The sequence below is a fragment of the Henckelia pumila genome, chromosome 3 (genome assembly GCF_033568475.1).
Source record: "Henckelia pumila isolate YLH828 chromosome 3, ASM3356847v2, whole genome shotgun sequence".
Classification (NCBI taxonomy): Eukaryota; Viridiplantae; Streptophyta; class Magnoliopsida; order Lamiales; family Gesneriaceae; genus Henckelia; species Henckelia pumila.
In genome coordinates this window covers 24,756,693-24,782,289 of record NC_133122.1, presented here as the reverse complement: position 1 = coordinate 24,782,289, position 25,597 = coordinate 24,756,693, and the positions used below count along the sequence as shown (strand labels likewise).

General features: G+C 34.5%; 1 protein-coding gene across 1 annotated transcript; it reads left to right on the top strand.

The window, feature by feature from the left end:
- The first annotated feature begins 14,702 nt into the window (after window positions 1-14,702).
- LOC140893451 (vicianin hydrolase-like) lies at window positions 14,703-16,422 on the top strand. The gene is made up of 5 exons (XM_073302521.1): window positions 14,703-14,765; window positions 14,846-14,917; window positions 15,185-15,287; window positions 15,761-15,864; window positions 16,293-16,422. The coding sequence occupies exons 1-4, from the start codon at window positions 14,730-14,732 to the stop codon at window positions 15,820-15,822; spliced, it is 273 nt and encodes a 90-aa protein (XP_073158622.1). The 5' UTR covers window positions 14,703-14,729; the 3' UTR covers window positions 15,823-15,864; window positions 16,293-16,422.
- The last annotated feature ends 9,175 nt before the right edge of the window (window positions 16,423-25,597 follow it).

Below are 25,597 nucleotides of genomic sequence, written 5' to 3'. Positions count from 1 at the left end.
AATTTCCGAGCCGAAAATATTTAATTTGAGAATTTACGGATTTTGAGAATTAGATTCCGAAAATTCTTAAATTAAAAGAATAAATATTCGATTTGAATATTTATGGAATTTAAGATTTAATTCAATGTTTCAAGAATTAAAGAAGATTAATTTTGAAGATACAACCCGATCAGAGACTGATTTGAAAATATCAAAGTTTGAAGGGCTAAAATGCAAAAGGCCGGGATTATTTAATTAATCCAAATTTATTTAATTTTAATCCGATTATATTTAATTTGAGAATATTTAGAGTTTCGATTTTAATTCTAATATTCTTAAATTATTTTGGATTGAAATTGAATTAAAATGAAGGCCGAGGACTGAATTGCAATTAATGATACTTGAGGGACTAAATTGCAATTATGCAATACATATCCAATTTTGACTAAGTGTTAATCAAATTTTAAACGTGTAGAAAGCTATGTTCTTCAGAATTTTTAGAACAGAGGCCGAACCCTCTTCCTTTTTCCTTTTAAATTGAGAATTTTCAAAACGCCGTAACTTTTGATCCTATCGTCCGATTTCAATTCCGAAAGATGTTCTGGAATCCTTGCGATGAGGGCTTCGATATTGTGTAAGTATTTTGATGTTTCTCATAGGTTTCGAAATCAGTTTATGGCAGAGATCATATTTTGATGTTATGATCATGTTTTTCAACGTTTGTACAAGTTGATATCGAAACCGAATCAAATATTGATTATTGAATGAACTTGAAAAGAATTCCAGCATGTAAGTCGATGATGATAGCTGATGGTATGATTAGTATGATGAGATTATAGTGATATATAACACGTTCATGAAGTTAACAAAGTTAGCTTTGAATTCGATATTAAGTCGGTTACCGATTTTTAATCGCTACGCCGTCGATTCGTGTTTTTGGACCGTTTTGATAGCCTATGACTGAGATAAGACCTTCTTTGAAATTTTATCGATGATATAGCATTTTTATTTCTCAGTTTTAGATGAGTTTCGAAGGCTAACGACTCACGACTCCGAGTTGTATCGAATAAGAAGAAGTTGAGGTTTGAAATGATTTTGAATGAAGTTAGATTGATGATTTTGAACTGAATTTGGAATGATTGAATAGAATGAAGATTGATATGAATGTTTTGATGCTATGTTTCATATTTGAAGCGTTCAAAACAGAATAAATACGAAGGTATAATGACGACATCGAGAGTTAGGAATTTTGAAACTCAAGAACGATTCTTCTTGAGTTGTTCCGCCAAAATCACATACGTATTTATTGATTTGATTTGATTTTGATGTTGTCGATCCATCCCAGGTAGTGGATCTTTGATTTTGAGTCAATATGATGTTGATACGATGATGATACGAATTGATTCTATGCCGAGGTCGGAGGACGAACTTATTTTCGAATCCGGAATGATTTCGATAGATGAATATTCATGTCAAGATCGGATATGAATCTTGATGGCAACGAAGAAGTATGAATCAATTCCTGATCGATCGAAATAAGAGTTATTTAATCTATTTGTTGAGTCGGTTGAATAGAGTCATTATGATTTATTTAACGCTTTATATGTTGCTTATACTGAGATGATTTCTCACCGGAGTTTATCCGGCTGTTGCTTTGTTTTGTATGTGTGCATTGCAACAGATGGGGCAGGAACTAGTCTGAGATGACGTTGATAGCTCGGGAGCGAGATTTAGCAAGTGTGGACTCGGGTTTAAGATGAAGAATGGTAGTTAGATAGCATCATACTTGATAAATTGAGGTGGTATTGTGATAATTTGAAACAAACAAATCCTGGTACAGAGAAAAGATGTTTTGATAAATTGAGGTGGTATTGTGATAATTTGAAACAAACAAATCCTGGTAGTTGGGTTGATTGCGAGGTTGATGAAATGAACAAGTCTTGACGACTTTTTATCTCTTTACATGCATGTATTGTTGGATTTGTTAAGGGATTCAGACCGTTGATTTTTTTAGATGGAACACATATTAAAAATAAATTCAAAGGATGCATACTAAGTGTCGTGACAAAAGATGCTAATGATGACCTATTCACTTTAGCATTTGCGGTAGTGGAGGCTGAGAATGATGCTAACTGGGAATGGTTCTGTTTGAAGTTGAGGGGTGTCTTAACAATGAAAAATTGTGTAGTTTTCTCACAGTTCACATTCTTTTTTGACAAACATAGTGGTCTTGTTAAGGCAATCCCCAATATATTTACCGATAGTCACCATGCATATTATGTGCGACACTTGGTGGATAATTTTCGCACGCAGGTAAGTACTATTACAGTTCATTTGATTTTAAATAATATCTTTTGTATATGAGATTTTTAATATTGTGTTATTTAAATTTTAGATTTTGAAGAAGTATCCATTGCACAACAAAAAACATTGGGAATCTATATTCCAAAAAGCAGCATACGCGGCAATGGAGAGTGAATTTATTATTCATATTACTAGTATAATCAAGTAAATGCCTCTTTGAGAAGAATTTATTACAAATTCAGAGCCCGAAAATTGGGAAAATTGCTTATTTTCTGGGAAAATATGGGGCATAATCAACAACAATCAATCAGAATGTTGGAATAGTGGGTTAAACCCACAAGGCATTCGCCAATTGTATCCATGATTGATACCATACGTCTACAAAATATGAACATGATGAATAATCGACGAGAGTCATATCTACTAATGGTTGGAAACCTATGTCCTAAGCCAGAAAATAGTTTGTTACAAAACTACACTAAATCTCGGAATTTGAAGGTTGATAGGTCTAGTTAATGGCTTTTTGAGATTCTTGATGGTGATAAAAGTTGTGCAGTGGATTTGGAAAACTGGAGTTGCTCATGTAGAATCTGGAAATTTAATGGGATCCCTTGTAACCATGCTTGTGCTGCGATTGAATCAAAGGGTTTTTAATATATGACTTTTGTGACTCTTCTACAAAGTTGAAAATTAATGGAGAGCTTATGCAGCAGTTGTCAATCCAATCCCTACATTTGACATCGATATTGATTTACCACATTTAATGGCGATATAATTAGACCGTCGGATGTCTGATCGCAGCCAGTACATAGATTAACATATGTTTACACATCAAATGTCTAATGTAGTTGTATCAACCATGAATATCACATGTTTTTGTGCATGATCAGAAACATGGTACCAATTATATTGCTCCGTAGTATTTAAGCTTGCAAATTAAGTATAATAATACCTTATTTTGGTATTGTACTTTGTTAAATTTGGTACATCTTTCATTCATGTTTTTCATGGTGGTGTTGGTGCATGGCCAGAAACGTGGTACCAATTATATTGCTCTGTAGTACTGGAGCCTGCAAATTAAGTATAATAATACCTTATTGTCGTATGCTACTTTGTTATATTTGGTACATCTTCCATATATGTTTTTCATGGTGGTGTTGGTACATGGTTAGAAACGTGGTACCAATTATATTGCTTTGTAGTACTTGAGCTTGCAAAATTAAGTATAATACAACCTCATTGTCGTATGCTACTTTGTTATATTTGGTACATCTTTTCATTCGTATTTTTCATGGTGGTGTTGGTGCATGGTCAGAAACGAGTTTACCAATTATATTGCTCCGTAGTACTGGAGCTTGCAAATTAAGTATAATAATACTTTATTGTGGTATTCTACTTTGTTAAATTCGGTACATCTTCCATTCATGTTTTTCATGATGGTGTTGGTGCATGGTCAGAAACGTGTACCAATTATATTGTTTTATTACTTGATCTTGCAATTTAAGTATAATAAAACATTATTGTCGTACGCTACTTTGTTGATGCATGATCAGAAACACAGTATCTGTTATATTGATCAATAGTACAATATGTAGAAAATTAAGTATAAAACGTTCTTATTTTTCTGATACAGTACCAACTTCATCAACACTACCAAATACACTACCATCTACACCAACACAGTTATCCATCTGATCAAAATACAATACAAAATACACCAAAATAATTGTTCACTCCATTCTAATTTCCTTGAACTCATTTCATCAAACCATATTCGTCACTTGGGATGGCTGCAACTTGTGCACTTGTACCATCTATGTTGCAATCAGTCTGATAATTCCATGTAAAAGGGTCATCACGAGCATAACACTCAGCCCATAAGCAGGTAACCATACCACAATCGAGATTAGGCCCTTGGACTCTACACTTTGGAAATCCCACGGTGCAATAGGCAAGGTCAATGTCCTTGAAAATCCTCAAGTATCCTAATAGAAATTCAACCTGTACATAAATTGAATTATTGTAATAGTAAACTAATTGCATCACATAATGAGGGAGATACAATAATGAAATACTTACAAATTGTCTCGCACTTTTCTGTCATATGGGCTGTTTATTGAGTTTCTCACCACAAATTATTTTTTTCACTATTCCACACAAGCAAACACCAATGGGATCTCACACCAATAGGGAAGAATACATATCTGCATATATCTATTACTTCTTTGTTTAGATCATGTAGCTTCACCACGGTACTATTCGTACACTTGGAGAGGAAGTCCACGTATTGATGATCCTCGAGTGATTTGTTCTTGTGGTGCTCACCAAGTACATTTAATACATCACACTACGAAAAAATATTTAAATTGTCAACAATCAATTTTATAGTTCTTATATACAAAAATAAAAGAATAATTGATGAAATACAATTAATTACAAAGGTACTCCATACACACCTGAACCCAAGGTTGAATCGTATAAATGGGGAGGTCATGGTTATTGGAGTGGCTCAGAATTTTTAGGTAGCATTCTATTATCTCTCCTCGGACATCTTTGCCAAACAGCAGATCGCATAGTTGAGCTCCTTCCACTGATAGATATGAGCCATTCCACACCACACAACTGTGCAAAAGAAGACCAATGCACTAATTAAAATATACAATAATAAACATGATGACTTACTCCAATTTTTATTTTGAAAGAAAAGAACAAATGACATTTCTCTCCGAATCATCACTAAATCGTGTCCTCAAAAATCTGTCCGATTTGTACAATTGCAGAGGATCTCCATGACCTGTCCAACGTCTAGCGTCACCTGCTCAACAATACGATCAAGATCTACGACGTAGTCATCCTGATGAAACACATAACAATTAAAACAAAAACAATCTAAGTCACATATCAAATTAAGAAAAAAAACAGCTATAGGTAATATATTACTACTAACCTCTGTCGTACCTACCAACCAAACTACAAGATTTCTCTCTCAGTCCGTTTTGAAGTTCTTCTCGATGCATTCATCAAAATCTCTTTGTTTCTCCTACTCGCGCACTTTAATTTTTTTCTTATGTTTTCCATCTTTTTAGGATCAAACCCACTTGCAGCATTGCTCTCGTCAACCATCAATTTTGAAGCATAGTCATCAACATTTCGACCAGAGGCTTCTCCATCAGCCTTTGAGGTCATTTTACTAGAATCCACATTCACATTATCAATTATCTTCTTAGGTTCCTTCTCAATTTAATTTTCTACTTGCATTTTCTCACCTTTTTTCTCATCTAACTTACCGAATCCATCATCCATTTCATCAGCAACATCTTTCACATTTTCATGATTTATTGGAACTTGTGTCTCTAGCTGCACACTATATAAGTCACTGAAATTTCCATCAAAATCCTTACCAACAGATTTTTTACGACTATTACTTTCTCCAACAACATTCTTTGAACTATATTTGCATTTCAACTTCTCAATCTCAGAAGATTGTTCCCTAACAATCTTCTCCAAACGAGTGACATCAGTTTTCAGGATATACTCATTTATTGTTGACATTACCTGTAACAAATCAATCATAAAATCCATCAACAAACTTTAAGAACATTAAAATTAATTTCACAAAGTATAAATTCGCATCACATTCACTTACCACACCGCTGGAAATTATTCCCTCAACAAACACTCTTTCCTCAGGGAATGGAACTAAAGGAACAACCTATTTATAACATAAAATTGCAACGTTAGAACTTTATAATTATTTTAAATAATATTATATAAAAATAACATATCAAATAGGACCTTCGTCCTCGTAATTGCGTTAAAAAATTCTTCGGGGGAATCGGCATTGTTTAGGAATTTTGCACTTCGCCAACGAAAAACACGGGGAAATTTCTTAAAACTTGTCTGAATGGCAAAGAAAGGTACACTCTCATAAAACCAAATCTACATTGAAAGATTATTAGATATAAATATGAACAAGAAGAAAATGTTAGATGCCTAATTTATTAAGAAACAATAAATACTAACCATCAATCCCACTAAACAACCATCTAGGTATTTCTTTCGTTCTACTTCACCTTGTCCATCACCGATATGGGCAGCAATTTGCTCGCAAAGGAATCGTTACGCAGCATCACCCCACGAGTAATCAAAAAAATGATCCAGATCATCAAGATATGGCAAAATAAGTCATGGAGTTGAATAATTGCCAACCGGAAAAATCACACAATTGAATAAATACAAGATTAAATATCCTCCAAAGTCATCAACATATTTTTTTTCTTCTTACGCGCTAGTTCAAGAAGTTTCAAATGAATACTTGACCGGATCACCTTGCTTACATTACCCCAAAAATAACGAGTTACAAAGGAAGATTCTAATTTCAAATCGATAATCACCGTTGTCCAACATACTTTAACCTCATCACAATGGAAAAATATGACGATTTAAAAGGAACCGATACACTACCATTGCCAAATTTGTAGGACAAAGACTGAACATCAAACCTTTTCAACACTACCTCAACCTTCAATCAACTAAAGCTAAGCTTTGGAATCTTTAACCATTCCGAGAATGGAAAATCATTTATCCAGTCTAGTTGTCTTCTCCCGATTACAAATGAAAGTTCTTCCATTGTACTTCGAAATACTGTAGCAGAGCAATGGCTTGGTGCCTCATATGGCCTATGGGTACTGCCTTTCGCCTCAGACCTACTCGTTTTCGAACCAGTTCTTAATCAAAAAGTAACTTTGTGTTATAATTCATAACGAAAAGAGTTTAATAAACAACTTTCACGGTAACAAAGCAGAAAACATACAAATAAACCGAAAGAAAGATTTTTAATTTTGAACTGTTTGAACGATTTATACCTAATTTTTTAGTATACAAATCATTGATAAATCTAGTTTCAAATGTCAATACTACAAATAAAATTTTCAAAATTTCACATACAAATGATATTAAAAAATGTTTAAGCCAATGAAGATTTACAATTAAAAGAAAAAAACCCACAGCCTAAGCATGCTGCTTAAACATAGAATGCTGGTAGCGCTAAGTCGTATCACGCCCAAATTACCCAACTCAAATCAGATAAACAAAATATGCAGTAGTGAGAGTAGAGATCGTTCCCACGAGGAAAGTGAAATTTAGTGTGTTCTAAAACAAAATAAAAGGGGGGTTTGAGTTTTGGAAATTATCTATAAAAAAAAACAACAATAATTAAAAATAAAACTCTATTAACTATCATGCAAGATTGAAAATTGTGCTGAAGAAATCAATTAAAAACAATCTTTGGTATCAGTTGACTACACCCTTGAAGTTATTCACTCGATCATCGATTTCCTAAAAATAATTAATTCTATCAAATATTCATCATTGAAAATTAAATTCATGTTTCACCTTAATCTTAGTTAGCTAGACAAAACGTTCTAAGTTAACCCTTATCAATGAATTAACCCAATACAAGCGATTATATTTAAATCCACGATAGCATGCAAACTAGTGAAACTGACGAATCTAGACAAACACATATACAAGTGAATGTATCTTAATCTAGTCAATTGTTGTCCCTACAATTTAATAAATTCACAAGCGGAAAATATCAATCGTAGTTTCTTCGCAAATTAGTTGATTCAAACAATTACGGATTTTGAATTCTGAATTTAGCAGTAGATTGTATAGCGAAATCATAGGGTGATCAATCCAAAAAATCTCACATAACAAGCATGAAATAATTTAGAACAACTTTTGATACTCAATAATAATTAAACACTGAAAATTCGAATCTCACAAACAAACAAAATCAAGGGCTTGTCTTCCTCAACCAAGTTCTAGAAACTAGCCACAACGATTCATGAAAAACGAAAGAAAAATCAAAATAAGAGAAGAAATCTTAAGAAAAGATAGAACAAAATCCTAGCCGCCAAGGAATATTTTGTCTTCTAAGCGTTCAAAATCTGATAATAGATCTAACAAAATGGAATAAAGACTTAAAAATAGACTAGAGTCCTAAATAAAAGAGTTTCCAAAATTAAAAACTTCTTCCCGAACAGCCCGTCTCGCTCGATCCGTAAACTTTGTCGGATCGAGCAAGAAAATCTCTGTCTCGATTATCCACCTTTCTTATGGCCGCTCGATCGGTAGAGTTTGACGGATCGAGCGGCCAAAAACTCTTTCTCGAAGTCTTCATCTCCCTCGCTCGATCGGTAAAGTTTGACCGATCGAGCCATGAAACTGCTGTCCAAACAGTTCTCCAAAATTCATGTCCTATAAATAACCCGGGAAACATGTAATGAAGACACGATAAATGAAAGACGAACGAAATACTAAATTAAAACACACAAATGCTACAAAACAACTGATTAATATGCAACTCAAATCTAACTATCAAATTTCCCCACACTTAATCCTTGCTCCCGCTCGAGCAAGTCCTTGTATCTTCCTAGTAATTAATTTTTGAGTGTATCAGTATATAACATATTAGTTTTAGGGTTTTTGTTTATGGGTTTTGTGTTTTCTTGATACAAAAATGGTTTTTGATTATAGGTTTTGTGTTTTCACAATAATGGGTTTTTTCCTTTGATACTGGGGGACGAAGATCTTCTGCTCTTATGTCATAATTTGATTTCTTGAATTACGCCCGCTTTAAATGAAACGACTCCCTACGAAACCCACTCAAGATATTGTTTTTTTTTTCAAATTTAGATATCGCTTTTACGTGTGGGATATTGAGAGAATCTATCGTGTGAGTAATTGAAATCTTTTGTTTGCGTGGAGAAATACCACAAGTACTTTACTCGGATGGATGGTGGTTTCCGTTTAGTGTCGCAGGTACCGATATCGAATTAGACTATAACTTGATTGGCGGGGCTTTGGATCTGATGGCATTGTTAGGAGGAAATAACCTTGATCAAGAAATGATAGGAAGGGCAGAAGAACTCAAGAGAATGGTCGCTGGAAAATCGAAAGACGAATCCCAGGGCTGAAAAATAAGATTCGAGTTCACTGTTATGAAGAAATCGAGATATTATAAAGGCAATCCGAAGCGCAAAATCCGGAATTTATTAGATCATCCTTCAATATCCACTTCAGGAGCCGAGCCTGGTCCATCGTCTAGGGCATTAGTAGATGAACCATCCACTTTACGAGCCGAGCCCGGTCCATTAGATCAACTTGCTGCATCCACTTGAAGAGCCGAGCCGCCCCGTCCATCATCTGCCATAATTAGCACCGAGGAAATTATAACATGAAGGCGCCTAAGTGTTGATCGGCTCTTGAAGTGGATACAGCAGGTAATGCCCAAGACGATGGACCGGGGTCGGTTGGAGAAGTGGATGGTTGATCTACTAATTAATGCCCTAGACGATGGACCAGGCTCTGCTACTGAAGTGGACATGCACGCTGATCTAATAACTTCCGGATAATGCGCTTCGGATTGCCTCTACAATATCTCGATTTCTTGAGAACAATGAACTAGCTCGAATCTCATTAATTTTTCTGCCGTGGGATTCATCTTTCGATTTTCCCGCGACCATTCTGATCTTGAGTTGTTCTGCCCTTCTTATCAAGAATCTTGATCAAGGTACGTTATTTCCGCCTAACAATGCCTTCTGAACCAAAACCCCACCTATCAAGTCATAGCCTAATTCGATTTCGTTATACCCGCAACACGAACGAATCTGCCATGATTACTAGTAAAGTAGTTGTAGTATTTCTGCACGGAAACAAAAGATGCCAATTATTCAGATGATCGAATTCTCAATATATATCCCGCTCGCAATTAAGTCGATCTAACTTTGGAGAACAAATTAAAAAACAATTTCGCAAGTGAGTTTCCAACGGAGGCATTTAATTTAATACTTCAAGAAATCAAATATATATATATTAATGTGAGAGCAGAAGATATTCACCCCTAGCTAGCATCGAAGCAAAAGCCCGCCCGTTATTGTATCAAGCTCGAAAACACAAAACCCATAAAACTGATACGCAGGCAGATACATATAATATTTAATTTTATTTCCATACCTGTGATACTTGATCTTCAAGAAAAGAGAAGTGGTCTTACGCAGCCAATTGGATCGAAGAAGATGGACGAAAATCAAAACAAGAAATTAGAAGAGAGACTTTGTGATGGAAACAAAATTAGTATGTGTAAAATACCCGTAATATAAATATATAATGGTAGAAACCAATAATATATATTAAAAGAACCAATAATAAATTTTAAATTTTGGATGGATAAGCATTTTTAAGTTTCAATATGGAAGGTTCTCGGTTACAATCCAAATAAGTCCCAATAATATATGACAATATTTAAAATTATATAATGTACACTTTATTAATATAAAAATTAAATAATTCGCACTAATCATAATTAAGATATGACGTTATAAGAGAAGTAAAAGCAAATGACCGTGAATGCGAATATATATATATATATATATATATATAATGTGTGATGCATTCATATTGATTTATTTATATTGAATTAATTGCTTGAAATTATTGAAAGATTGTCGACCCTTTAAGAGTCGATGTTCGTGGTGGTTCATTTTAGATGGTTTTTAATATTCTTGAGACGGATCAACCTTTTCTATATTTATAATAAAAATTAATTTTTTTTTGTCTTTAAAAGTAATATTTTTCATATGTGAACCAAATAATATATTCATATAACAAATTTAAACCATTAGACTGTCTCACATGAGTTTTTGTGATTTTTTTTTTTTACACAATCATCCAATGATAGAATTTTTTTTTGGACACCTATACTAACTTTCAACGAGAATAAAATGTACGTAAATACATTACTCTATCATTTATTACCTATTATATTATGGGCAACTTGTAGATAACTCCCTTAAATCAAACATAACTTTCAATTTACTTCCTATATTTGTCTTTCGAAAATGCCCTTGTCGTTATTTTAATCATTATTATTTCTTGAATTATCAAATGTGGAATCAGATTCAAAATCTGATTCACTTGATTCCATCAAGATAATAAATATTTTCATCGTCGGATGAAAATTCAATTGTTTCTACGGGATAAAATCCAATAGTATATATTTCTTCAAGAAGTTTAATTTTATTTTTCTTTTCATTTCGTTTTGGACATTAATTCGCATAATGTCCCTTCTTCGTTGCACAACCAACATGTGCACTTCTTTCCTTTACCCTTTGGGCAAGGTGGTTTTTTGTTATCAAACTTTTTATAAAATTTTCTTTTATAAGGTTTTCTGAAGAAATTCTTTTTAAATTTCTTTTTCTTATAGGGAATAAATTTCTTATTAAAAGATTTATAAGGTTTATTAAATTTATTCTGTTTCTGTCGTTTTAAATATTTGTGTGACATGTTTGTTTTGCAACCGTATTCTTTTACTGTGAATTTCATTTTGTCACAACAAAGTTTATTGTTTTGTTTGTAGGATTTAGAGATTCTTTTATTTAGTGTTACTTCATGACATTTCTTTGTTATTATGTCTTTGATGAATTTAATAGCTCCTCCTAAAGTTTTAGCATAAAGACTAGTTAAGAAATTCATCTCTTACTGTGTATAGGTATATTAGGTATCTTATTAAAGATACTTAGTTTATAATGGTTTCTTTTTATCAGCATCTATTAATTGATAATAGTTTGTTTCATAATCACAAATAAATTCTTCTAAGTAACATAAATTGCATAATTTAATATTATCTAATATAAAGATTGCTCTATTTTGTTCTATATTCTTAGCTACCAAATTAGCATCATTATTAGAAACTCCTAAAAATTCTTGGTACAAGGCATCAACAAATAGTTCGAAATATCGATGTCCTGTCATTTCTTGTAGTAGATTAGTAATTACTAGGTTTTCAGCCCAAGTTCTTACTGCTCCTACCAGTGTCATTTTTATCATCCCATGAGTTAAAACCTGAATATTCTCACTTTTGTCTAATAATGGTGTTAATTGAATTTGTACTGATAGTTCATTTGCCCAATGATCTATCTTTGATTTTTTTTCTTTGGCTGTTGAACAACCTAAATCTAAGATATTCTGTTTCACAAATCCTGATGTTTTTGATTCTCTAAGAATATCTCTAACATCTTTATAAGATCCAGAGTATTGGTCTCTGTTTATATTTAAATTCTTCATCATCTCTTCCACCACTACGTTCTACATTCGTTCGTAGATTTAATCGTGGTCTAGAATCATCTTCAGATTCTGATTCTGAAATATCCATATCTCTATATTGTTCTGAGTCCTGATGTGAATGATATAATTCTTCTGTATTTACTCTATTTGTTCAAAATCAGATGAGTCGGTTTCACTAAACATCTCCATACTTATGTTTGCCATAACTAAGGGGATTTCTATACCATGATTCAATTTTGAATGGTGGTTCTTCCTCCATTTTTCTTTTTCCTTTATCTATTGGAAGAACTTCCTTAAGATAGTTTAATATTTCATTACTATGCCTTTCTTGTTCAATTATTAATCTAGTCGTTGCTAAATCAATATATTCTTTGAAATTCTTCTATAATTCTTGTATTGATAGATTGATCTTATTAATATTATTTTCTAAATCTCCTAGATCTTTTTCTAATTTTCACTACAACAAATTTGATGTACAACAACATCTAAATGACAACGGTTTTGTGATAAAACCGTTGGCTCAAGAGCTTTCACAACGGATTTATTAAAATCCGTTGTCGTTTGCCTTATTTTGTTAAAAAACAACAACAGATTATGACCTACGACAACGGATTTTAAAATTCGTTGTCTATTAGCGTTTTTTTATGGCCTACGACAACGGATTTTAAAATCCGTTGTCTTTGAGCGCGTTTTTTATGGCCTACGACAACGGATTCTACAAAATTGTTGTTGTATTATTATTTTATAATATTAATAAAAATAATTTTTTTAAATATGTTATAATACTTATAACTTAGAAACACACTTTCATTTTTATATCTCTCGTTTCTCACTTTCTCTCCTTATCGCTCTCACCATCAATTACCAAACCCTAGCCGCCATAACTCTAGCCGACTTCAGATCGAGAGCGGTTTGCAGAAGAAGGATCAATGATGGAAGACTTTTGGTCACTCTCTCACTCCCGATCATTTTCCAGACGGCTGATCCTCTCTGGCTCCGGATACAACTTTGCCCGACGGCAGATGCAGAGGGATCGCGCGCGGATGGCTGGCTGAAGAATGAATTTTCCAGACGACGGCTCCTCTCTGGCTCCGGATACGACTTTGCCCAGCGGCAGAGGATTTTAAATGTAGAGGGATCGCGCACGGAAGGCTGGCTGAAGAACGAAAAGCCTAGCGCACAAATCATCCTCAAGTTCGATTGAGATTTTTTTTTCGCATTTTGTTGTTTGTTTTGCTTTCATTTTATTTATGTCTGTCGATTTGTTGTTTAAGTCGGAACATTTTTCTGTAAAATGCCTTTTTTCAGTGTTTTGTGGCTAAACTTGAGATGCTGCCCGATGGTACAGTGAATTTGATGCTGTGGCAATGCATATTCCCTGGTAAGGCAGGGGTAAGTATTTTACAGTATATTTTAATGTTAATTTGATCGTTTTAACGATTTTAATCGTGTGATGCATTTATTTGAACGTTAGATATGTTTTCAGCATCGTTGGAGTTATAATTTGTTGTGATTACAGCTTGAATCGAAGCTGCCAAATCGCGACAAGCACTATGTAAGTTTTGTTGCTACGTTTCCTTGCAATTTCTAGCTGTTTTTGGTTTTTATACATTATATTCAAAGCCTAGTATTGGTATGATCTTAGCCAGACTTTTCCCCCAATTTCTTGATCATTTCAGTCGCGATTTCGACGAGTTTCTGGCTGAGTTCCACCGTGTCGCCGCCGTGAACTACTATTGTCGGTCTTGCTCTTTTTAGAATGTCAATTGATTTTATTTGAGGTAAAAATACGGGGGCTTTTCTTTTCTTTATTATTATTTTTTTGTTGATTAGAGTGGATAATGTTCTTATTTCTTCTTGATGATATTCTGTTTTTTTAAATTCAGATTTCTGTTGTGGAATGAGTTTTTTTATCTGGTTGGTATAATGGTTGAGAGGTGTTTATTGATTTTTGTTGTGCTTTTGGCAGGTGGGAATGCAATACGGGTATGGGTAGAAAATAATCTATTTTGTGAGGTTGAAACAATAACATGTTATACTGCTGAGAAATATTCCTTTATTACTTTCGCTTTTGTCTTGTACATTAGACAGTATCAACCCTCCTTTGTCTTGGGGGATATGTGCAGTGTGGTTTTTAGGAACAACAGCAGCAGAATCTTTGGTTGTCGCGACAGAATCAGCAGCAGGCAATACATCACAGTTTTCTAGGGTTACAATCTTACTGGAACATCATCATCTGGAAAGTAATCTGGATGACGCACAACCAATCATGGACCTGGCACACCCGAGTTTCTCGTCGCCTCAGCCAATGCAATACAATGATTTCCAGGCAGGGGGCTACAATCTTCCTGCAGGTGGACAGCTCCATCATCGTCTGCAAGGTATATCCTAATTAATAGTTCTATTTATATATTTCGTGACTTGGAAAATGCAGTCATATACGCTGGAATTGGAAGCAAAAGTGGCAAAGTTCCGAGAAATGAACCCGGAGTTGCAGAAAAACCAGGTACATCTATTTTGAGTACATTCAAACTATGGCTGTAATTGGTATTGCTATATATATATATATATATATATATATATATATATATATATATAAATATATATAATCCCATTATACATGACTTTTTTTATCTTCTCAATTCTCTTCCAGCTTCAAGAAATGGTACCCATTGGTGAGGCCGTATGTAATCAAGAATACGAATCCAAATTTCGATATATTTCCTTCCAAATCAAGCCATCTTAATTATTTATGTGATTTTATGATTTTCAGACTGGAGTTGGTTCCTTCTTCGTGTACCCGGAAGAACTACATAAACTTCTAGTCTACTTCAAGGATACCTACAATGAGCCAAAAATTAATATTACAGAAAAAGGTAATCTTTTGTGGCGGTGATTTCGTATTCGTCTTCATTTTATGAAAATTTCTACGTCGAGAATGTTTTATTTTTACATCTCCTCAAGTCATCTTAGCCTTTTATTGTTGCATGCTGATCATTTTAAGATCCATGTAATGACTGGAGATTTTAGCACAAAATTTGGAATTTATTAAGCATCAGCGGTAGTGTTTTTAATAATTAAGATTCAAGCGATTACATCAATCTCCTGATGTGGGCATTTATTTTAGTCATGGACTATCATTTCATTCTCATCCCTTAGCTGCGAAACGAAATAATTTTCGAATTGTTATGTGTACAACCAACCTTTAAGTGATGGAACACGTATATTACTGTGGATCACCTCATTATTCTGTGGGATTGACTTATCAAATTGTTCAAATTGACTGAATAATCTAGTTTCTTGATGTGTGTCTGATTATTTCAATGCACTTCACTGTTCTTATCTGTAGGTTCTTTGAGGTTAATTCAAGCTGTAGTTCCTCTCATGGAATCTAGGAAAAAGGGGAAGTAAATTTTGGAAGTGTCACTGTTTTGGCCCTGCCACCATGGGGAGGTCCATACACTTCATCAAAAGCTTTCATACATGCACTTTCTGACTCTCTGAGGTGTTCTTAATTTTTTCTCAGTTTCCTTTCACATGATATTGGTTGTCCATTTGAACTTCTTTGTTCTTGGACCTTCTTTTTCTTGTTTCTCTTGCAATTGAAATTTTTTGTTGCTCTTGAATTGTAAACAATTTATTTCTGCTAGGTTGATTTGATTGTTACCCTTAGTTTGTTATTTAGTTAATTGGTACAGATTAAGTACTTATCCAAGTTAATTCTCTACTGTATTCTGGGATATTGCGAGATGCAAAATATATTTCAAAAAAATTCTTCTTTACAATGACGTTAATTAGTTTCATTGTTTCTAGATTTTCAATACATATGTAGCTAAGCTGACAAATTGTTTTGTCTTTTTCTTGGATTGTGTTGTTTCCAGAGATTGAGAACAAGAGGTTTGAAGGCTGTAATGAGGCAAGACGTCGGATACTTCGATTTGCAGTGTGTATTAAATTAGAATTTTAATTTTGAGTGATTTGTAATACTAAAAAAATTGTATATTAAATTTTATTTATGAAATTTTAAATTTTGGATTATTTATAATATTAGAATTTATATAAAAAAATCTATTTTTTTTGTTTTTTTTATAGAAAATGACAACGGATATAATCCGTTGTTGTAGGGGTTTAAACCCGTTGTAACTGATGGTGTTGTCAAAAACTGCGCACCTACGACAACGGATTTATCCGTTGTCGTTCTTCTCAAAGACAACGGATAAAATCCGCTGTCATTGAGAGCAATGACAACGGATTTTATCCGTTGTCGTTGACACAAATCCATTGTATTTGAGGGAAACGACAACGGATAAAATCCGTTGTCGTAGGTGCGCAGTTTTGACAACACCGTCAGTTACAACGGTTTTAAACCCCCTACGACAACGGATAAAATTCGTTGTCTTTTAGCGTTTTTCTTGTAGTGTTTATTAAGGATGTCATTGCGATGAGGTTGACTCATTAACAATAGCTTGTTTAATTTTAAGAATATTTTGATTCATGATTCCAATCTTATCAAGAACATCTTCATCATTTCTAGCAAATGATAATGATCTTCTTGGTACAGACTATTTTGTGATTTGGAGGTCATCTGAACTCCATCTTTTATAGGGATTTATTTCTTCAATAAATTCTTTTCGAGGGTGTTCAATTCTTGTAATATTTTCAAACATTCTTTCAACAGAAATAGTTGGTGTTGTTGAAATTATTCCTATTTGAGAATTATTACTTATTGCTAAACCGACAACATAGTTTATATTGATCGGATGGTTTCCTGTTAACATAAGATTATTTCTATAAAAGTAATAATCTAATGTTAAAACGTCATTTATGATTTTATCAAAAAGAGATATATTGTATTGTGGATAAATACAAAATTTCATCTTTAATTTTTGTAACATAAATTTCCTTCAATTTTTCCAAGGATAGAATCCTCGAAATTACGTATTCTTTTGTCACGAACTGTTATTTCGATTGGTGTATCTATTCCTTCTCGGTAGTGAGCTGATATTATTATTTCAATTCCTCCGATATGAACATATTTCAGTTTAGATCCGTTCTTTTTCACTGGCTTTTGCCATGATGGTATTAATATCTTGAGCTGTTAATAACTTCAGAGTATTAGACCTTCATTCGTTATTTATTTTACAAGATCGTTCTTTTGTACGAATCGAATAATAAATTAAATTTTTTTCTGGGATTAATAAAATTTGAAATCTTACTTAGTATTCCTGGTTGGTCTATTAGATTTGTTTTTGAATTAGAAAACTCTGTTTTCTGTATTTCAGCAAACTTACTTTGATTGAATATATATTCAAATTATACTCTTGGTTTTCTTCAGATTCTTCAGATTCATCGACCAGGTTGTTTTGATTTGGAATTGTTCCTTCTGTCATTTTAACAGATGATAGAACTTCTTAATTTTCTTAAGGCTATTAAAAGCCTTTTTGTTGAATCTATCTGTTCTAATAAATTCCGAAAATCTTCGAAACTATCAATTGAAGATTGACAATTTTTAAGATGTTTCAAATTGTTTTCACAATTTTCTATATCAAAATTTATATTTTGAGAATATAAATTAAAGATATTCATTTTTGTATTTTCATACATTTTTCATTTAGTAAAAATTGTTACTTTTATTATTTTGTTTTTGTTGATCGGATTTCGATAACAAAGTTTGTTCTTATTCAAAACATATTGTTATGTCTTCGATTTCATCATCGTTTTCAGAAATTTGAATTATCATTTTCTAGTTGCTTGAAAAATGTTCTTTTTATGATTTTTGAAATAAAAGGTTTGGAGATCTTTTATTTTATTCCATAATTGATCTATTTGACGTAAATCTTTTAGTAAGATTATTTTATCAAATAAATTTTTAATCTCAATATCTAAAGTTAATCCAGGCATTAATAATCTGCTTTATTTAAGCTCTGATACCAGGTTGCGGAATTCTTCAAATTCTTATGAATTTTCTTATTCATGGATTTACAGATCTGATTCATGGATTTACAGATCTGATTCATTTATAACAGATAAATGTTTTCATATTAGTTTGGTTCCATTCATGGATTATTAATACAAATTTTAGTTGATAAATTGATTCAAATATGGTTAAATCAGAAGTATTTAAACGATAGTCACGAAATGTATCATATTCATGATCATCTTCTATTTAGAACCAGTTTTTTTATTATTAATATTCCATTTCTTATAAAGGATGATGACATGATTAATGTATTTTGACTATTTCTTTGAATTAAGGGCTGCAGGAGGTTTTAGGAAGGTTACCTTGTTTGAATGAATCTTGGTTTTGAGCAGAGGCCAAATCCTTGCTTTCCCTTAACGATCACTTGATCAACTGGTACTTGCTCTATGGATCTCCAGGTTTACTCTTAACCATGAATATTCAATGATTGGTTTCCAACCTTATCCTCCTTACGCCCTGCTTGTTTAGTTATTAGCCATAAGGCTTATTTTGTTTCTGATTTTATGTTTCTTAGTTTCTGATAGTTTTCATATGTCTTGTATGAACCAGATTGTAAGAAACTTTAAGAATATAGAGATACTCAAACTTCACTTCTTCTTTTACAGCACAAAACATCTCCTTTTATAGGCGTGGAGAAACGCATACATAATTAAAAATAAAAGAAAAGAGGGGGACCACCCGACACTACATAATGGAAACAACTCATTTTACATCTGAGTGGATGCCTTTAACATGTGGTGTGGTCCACGATTTCATTTGTTTTTACATTGTGTCACTCTCTGAATCACTGGTGCATTCGGACCATTTCTTTATTGGTTTGTCTTCTTTGACAGCTGGTTTGTCCTCTTTGACATCTGCTTCTTCTGTTTGAATTGGTTGGAAATGTCCACATTTGTGAGTGGAAATCATTATTCTTAGTCTTTGACATAACATTTGTTGGGTTTCTCGGGTCATGTCAACTCTTGCTTCATAGATTGGAGCTTCGAATTGAGCTAACATGGCTTGTTCTTTCTTTTGGATTGTCTCCTTGTGTCCAGTGGTTAATAAAATTTTACTGGTTGCAAAATTTATTTTAACCTTTGAGTTTCCATCAATCTTTCCTGTCTTTGAGATCATATCAATCAATGTCTTTATTCTTATCTCAGGAAGTGTTGAGATATCCATTACTGGTTTCTCTTCATTTGATCCTTCGAATAAGAACTTGTCTTTTTGTTTTCGACATTGAATATATACCATTGGTTGATAGGATTTGTTATCATCCCAATCTGGAAGGGTTGAGTGAATACTCAATGTTAATACTGGATCGTCCTTAAAGACTGCTTTCTTGAACTGGATGATACTATTTCTCAACTGATATGGAAATAGTTCTATTTCTTGATTGTTGGGACTGACTTCCAATCCACTTAATAATCCATTGGAAAGAATCTTGCGAATTCATGCGCTGGAGCACCTTGCAGTGTTCTTGCTCTTGATATGCTCTGTGTGTCACAAGTTTGTAGCCAAGATTCTGCAGATGGTTTGTCTATTCTCAAATAGTTTAGTGTTTCAAAGAATTCAGTCTTGAGTTTTTCTGAAAAATTTGTTTTTTCAAAAATTGGTTTTTGTGGTCGCAGATTGACCATCTTTCTTTCTTTCTTTTCAAGGGCACTTTTAAACGTCCTTTCTTCTTTTTTATTTTTCTCGGTGCTGGCTGTGTCCACCGGTTCTTTTTTCTTTTGTTTTTCTTGTGTCAGTGTTGGTTGTGACCACTGACTGTTTCTCTTTTATCTCCATTATTTTGTCAAATGGAGTTGCCATTTTGATTGGTGTTCTTGGTGAGGATGATGATGATGAAGTTATCATCTTTTCTTCTGTCCTTTGAATTTTTCTACTCAAATTCCTTTCTTTTAGTTGAAGAATTTGAATTTCTTCCTGCAATTCAATCAATTGTTCTTTTAATTGACTTAGTTGCTCCATCTTGATTATACTCTGCACAAGAAAACATATTTATATATAATGGTTAGTAAAATAACTCTTTTCGTGAGTAATTCGGATAGTTTTATTATGCGTATCATTGCATTTATAAATTCTTTTGCAAGAATTGAATCAATCTTAAATTGATTATTTTACTCAAAGAGTAATTTATGTTTCTGAATATAAATCTCATTTCATTAATTTATATTCCCCATGCTTTCTGAGGCATGTTCGGATGACTGAAAGTCATAAAATAATTCATGTTTCTGAATATAAATCTCATTTCATCAATTTATATTCCCCATGCTTTCTGAGGCATGTTCGGATGACTCACAGTCATTTTTTGGATCACTTAGGATCTCCTTTGTTATTCCGTTACTACGGATAGTATAGTTTGGATGAAGTTCTCTGGTTAATGCGTCGGGTAATGAATTATCCGTTTCTTTGACATGTTTTGTTGAATCCGATATTTTGGTGATAACAAACAACAACTCATCGTATAGGAATGTGCTGCCAACCATTGTATTTCAGGAATCTACTACAACTTCTACCGGAAGCTTGTCAACCGCCTTTGCTCTCGACCGGCTGAAGTCACAAGCCTATCGACTGGCTATCAAAACCAGCAGAGGATAAATCTATCTACCGGAAGCTTGTCAACCGCCTATGTCTCTCGACCGGTTGAAGTCTCAAGCCTATCGACTGGTTATTCAAACCAGCAGAGGACAAATATCCCTACCGGTAGAATGCCAACTGCCTATCAAGATATCTCGAGACAAGAACCTGTGACAAGATGTTCTTTGCAGGATCCTTTATTAAAAGCAGAACCGGCGTATCAGAAGATTTGTTGACTCCTGGAAATCAAGACAACAGGTTGTACCAAAATGGCAAAAACACAGAATGATTGCAGATAAAGCACTCGACCGTTTATTCCAGTTTTGGACCCTGGAAGTTGTCTGCAGTGTACGATCCTCATGCAGAATCATCAATGCATTTATGAGCATTAAATGTGCATTCAATGCAGCATCAGAACGTTCAAAATAAAGACGTTGATGATTGACCTATTTAAAGGGAGGATTGCTCAAGAAGTGAACAACAACAACAACAACAACAACAACAACAACAACAACAACAACAACAACAAAAAAGGAACAACAACAAGTGATACGAGACAACGAAGAGAGACATTTCAATCACTTGAATAATATCAGAAGTCCTGATCTGATATACTTGAGCACACTTACAAGATCATTCATTTTGCTGCTCAAATAAACCCTCGCCTACAGTTCACATATCTGATCGTCAAGGATCATCCTAGGGTTTCCAAGCCTCTCGACCGCTCTGCAGTTTGAGAAGCTCAATTCAACTATACTCATTGTTGAAGAGACTTGAAGCTACTCTGAAAGCTTCCACCAGTCTGATAAGAACTGAGAATCTTATCTGTGTAAATCTAGGAGTTTCGGATTAGGCATTGGATAAGTCCTAAGTCTGAAGTGGGTGTATTACAAGACGTTGTAATAACCAAAGTCTTCTAGTGAATTCCTTCCTAAGTGGAAGAAGGGGAGACGTAGAAGGATTAAGCCTTCGAACTTCCATAAAATCGTGCTTTAGCCTTTACTGCCATTTATCTTACATCCTGTTCATACATTGCTTTATAAACTTTGCATCACTAAAACCTCTGAACTAGTTCCGCACTATTTAAGTTGTTCAAAACGTTTTAGAAGTTGAGAAAACAGATTAAGTGAACTAAACCTCACTTGATCATTTTAAAGAAGAAGAAGAAAAGTTTCAGAGTGTATTCACCCCCCTCTACCCTCTGAACCGATCCCAACAAGTGGTATCAGAGCGGGTTCCTTTCTCAACTGTTGATCTAAAGTTTTAAAATCATGACTTCTTTCAACAGAATTCCTATGTTTTCTAAAGAAGAGTATGATGATTGGAAAATTCGCATGCAGGCACATCTTGCAGCACAGGATGATGACATGCTATATGTCATAACAGACGGTCCTATCAAAATTATGAAGGTCAACCCAGCTCTAGCCGATGGTGCAGGACAAATGATTGAGAAACCAAGAGCTGAGTGGACCACTGAGGACAAAAAGAAGGCCAATCTTGACAATGTGGCCCGGGACATCCTATACAAAACACTGGACAAGAATATGTTCAGCAAAATCAAGTCATGTTCCACAGCAAAGGAGATTTGGGAGAAGCTCACTCAGCTGTGTGAAGGGAATGACCAGACAAAGGAAAACAAGCTCACCTTGGCAATTCAAAAATATGACAACGCCAAAATGAAGCCAGGGGAAACCATGGCTGAATTTGATGAACGGTTCAGTAGTATCATTTGTGATCTTATTGCTTTAGGTAAAACTTATACTAACCGTGAAATTGCTGTGAAGGTTATGAGAGCTCTGCCCAAAGAATGGGAGATCAAGACAGTGGCCATGAGAGAGTCGAAAGACTTGAGCAAGGTTGAACTGCATGATCTCTTTGCAGATCTTAAAGCCTACGAGTTCGAGCTCAACATGAGAACAGAAGATGAACCATCTACCTCTCAACCAACCAAGGCCTTAACCTCAACCGTGATACGTCCACCGGTCGAGGAAGCTCCAAAGAGATCAGCTGAACAAATCAGCAATGAAGCCATGACACTCTTTGTCAAGAAATTTGGTAAATTTATGCGTAAAAACAATTCTAATTTTAAAAATTATCATAAATCGGACCATACAAACGATGGTCCTACTTGTTTTAACTGTGGCAAGCCAGGCCATTTCATTGCAGAGTGTACCAAGCCTAAGAGCAATGATCAGAAGCAATTTTCTGAAAGAAGAAGGGGCAAGGAGGACAAGAGGACCCTTAGAAAAGGAAGAGACCAAAGGGTTCTAGTAGCAGACGAAAGCAAAAGCAAGTGGGCCGAGTCTGACTCCGACAACTCCAATACCGGAAGCTCTTCAGATGACAGCGATGATGAAAAAGTGGAATGCCTTATGGCCGACATCGAAGAAGAAGCTGAGGAGGTATTTGACTTTGGCTCACCTGAATTTACTCACAGTGATTTGGTTACTGCTTTACACGAAATGGCTAATGAATACAAAGCTTTATCCAAGGAGTTCGAGGAAGTAAAGGCAAAAAGAGCCGACCTAAAAGATAAGTCAAGCGAATCAAGCTGCATGCAGCAAAAAGAGCTTGATGGTCTTAAGGTCAAGCTAAGTCTGCTGGCTACTGAGAACGACACCTTGAAAAGAGTATTCCAAGCTACCTTGATTGAGAATAAAAAACTACTTGAAACCATTAAGGCTTGGAATAAATCTTCTGTAACCATTGACAAGATTCAAGAAATCCAAAGACCGGTACATGATAAGACCGGTCTAGGGTTTGGAACAAATGAACAGTCTATGGAGTCCTGTATTCAGTCAAGCCTGGACAAAGGCAATCTTAACAAAATAAGATTTGTCAGGTCCAGCACGATATATGAACACGATAAGTGCAGCTTTGACAAAAATCAGAAAGTATCTAACGAACGAAGTTCTAAGCATAGAGGGCTGGGATATGTGGATCCCCAGATCTCTAATCAAAGAGGAACTTGGATCAAACCTAAACCTAATGAAAGAAGAAAGGGAAACCAATCTAATTTCAAAAGGCCATGGAATGAGCCTAACTACTCTAAGAAAAGATGGTCAAAGGAGAAGCCTTACCAGTACTTTAATTGCAGGCCAGTTCAAAAGAGGTACAGGCTAACTGATAAAAATCAAAAAGGCAAGCAGCACACAGTAACCTCACAAGCACACACATTTACTGCCTATCGACCGCACAGATTTCTGGACACACACACGGGCAAACCTGTAAGGGTGTTCCAGGTGTGGGTCCCGAAAGGGCTAATCCGACCTGGACCCTACTAGATATGGGTACCAAAAGTTCTTCACCCTTTGCAGGTACTAAAAGTCCAAACAGGCGAGAAAACCACTTCTATCAAGGACACTACCTGGTATTTAGATAGCGGTTGTTCACGACACATGACAGGGAATCCAGAACTTCTAACAGAAGTGGTGTTGTGCAAAGGACCAAAGATCAGCTTTGGAGACAACTCCAAAGGTAAAACCATGGGTAAGGGTAAGATTATCCATGGTAACATCATTATTAAAGATGTGTTACTTGTTGACAAACTATGTTATAATTTGATAAGTATTAGTCAACTATGTGACAATGATCATTCGGTCGAGTTTCACAAACACACTTGCCTCATAAAAAATGACAAAGGTGAGACTCTTATGACCGGTGTACGAGACCTAAACACCTACAAGGTAAACTGGTCTTGCTCACATATTTCCTCACCTACTTGTCTTACTGCTCATCATGATAAACATTGGCTGTGGCATAAGCGATTAAATCATCTAAATTTTAAGTCCATTTCTAACTTGAGGAAGCATGATTTGGTTTCTGGACTGCCCGAAGGAGATTTTATAAAAGACAAAGTTTGTCCTGCTTGTCAACTAGGAAAGCAGGTGAGAGCAACTTTTAAAAATAAAGGGTGTATGTCTTCTTCCAAATGTTTAGACTTACTTCACATGGACCTATTTGGTCCTATACCAGTAAGAAGCTTAGGGGGAATGAGATATGCTCTTGTTGTTATAGATGACTTTTCTCGATTTACTTGGGTCATCTTTCTCTCTTCAAAAGATCAAACTGCACCTCACCTGATTAAGCTTTTTAAACGCTTGCAAAATGAACAATCTACTGTGATAGATAGGATCAGGAGTGATAGAGGGACTGAATTTTTAAACACCACTCTTATGACTTATCTAGATGATCAGGGAATCAAGCATGAGTTGTCAGCTGCTAGATCCCCACAGCAAAATGGGGTGGCTGAAAGAAGGAACCGTACTTTAAAAGAAGCAGCCAGAACTATGATTGCTGATTCAAATGTTTCTCAAAGGTTTTGGGCAGAAGCAGTTAACACAGCTTGCTATACTCAAAACAGATCTATGATTAATAAACGATTTAACAAAACTCCATATGAGATCTGGAATGGCACAAAACCTGATATTTCATACTTCAAAATTTTTGGGTGCAAATGCTTTATCCACAACAATGGCAAAAACCATTTGACAGCCTTCGATGCCAAAGCAGACGAAGGAACTTTTATTGGTTACTCAGCCGTTAGCAGAGCTTATCGAGTGTTCAATCAAAGATCACTAACGGTCGAGGAAACCATTCATGTTGTTTTTGATGAATCTACTCTTTGTACAGAACAAACTC

Excerpts from the sequence above, each read along its gene's own strand:
- LOC140893451 (XM_073302521.1), top strand. The coding sequence starts at position 14,730 with ATGATTTCCAGGCAGGGGGCTACAATCTTCCTGCAG. Across the intron at positions 14,918-15,184 it reads CGGAGTTGCAGAAAAACCAG|ACTGGAGTTGGTTCCTTCTT; the intron begins GTACATCTATTT and ends TATGATTTTCAG. Across the intron at positions 15,288-15,760 it reads AATTAATATTACAGAAAAAG|GTTCTTTGAGGTTAATTCAA; the intron begins GTAATCTTTTGT and ends TCTTATCTGTAG.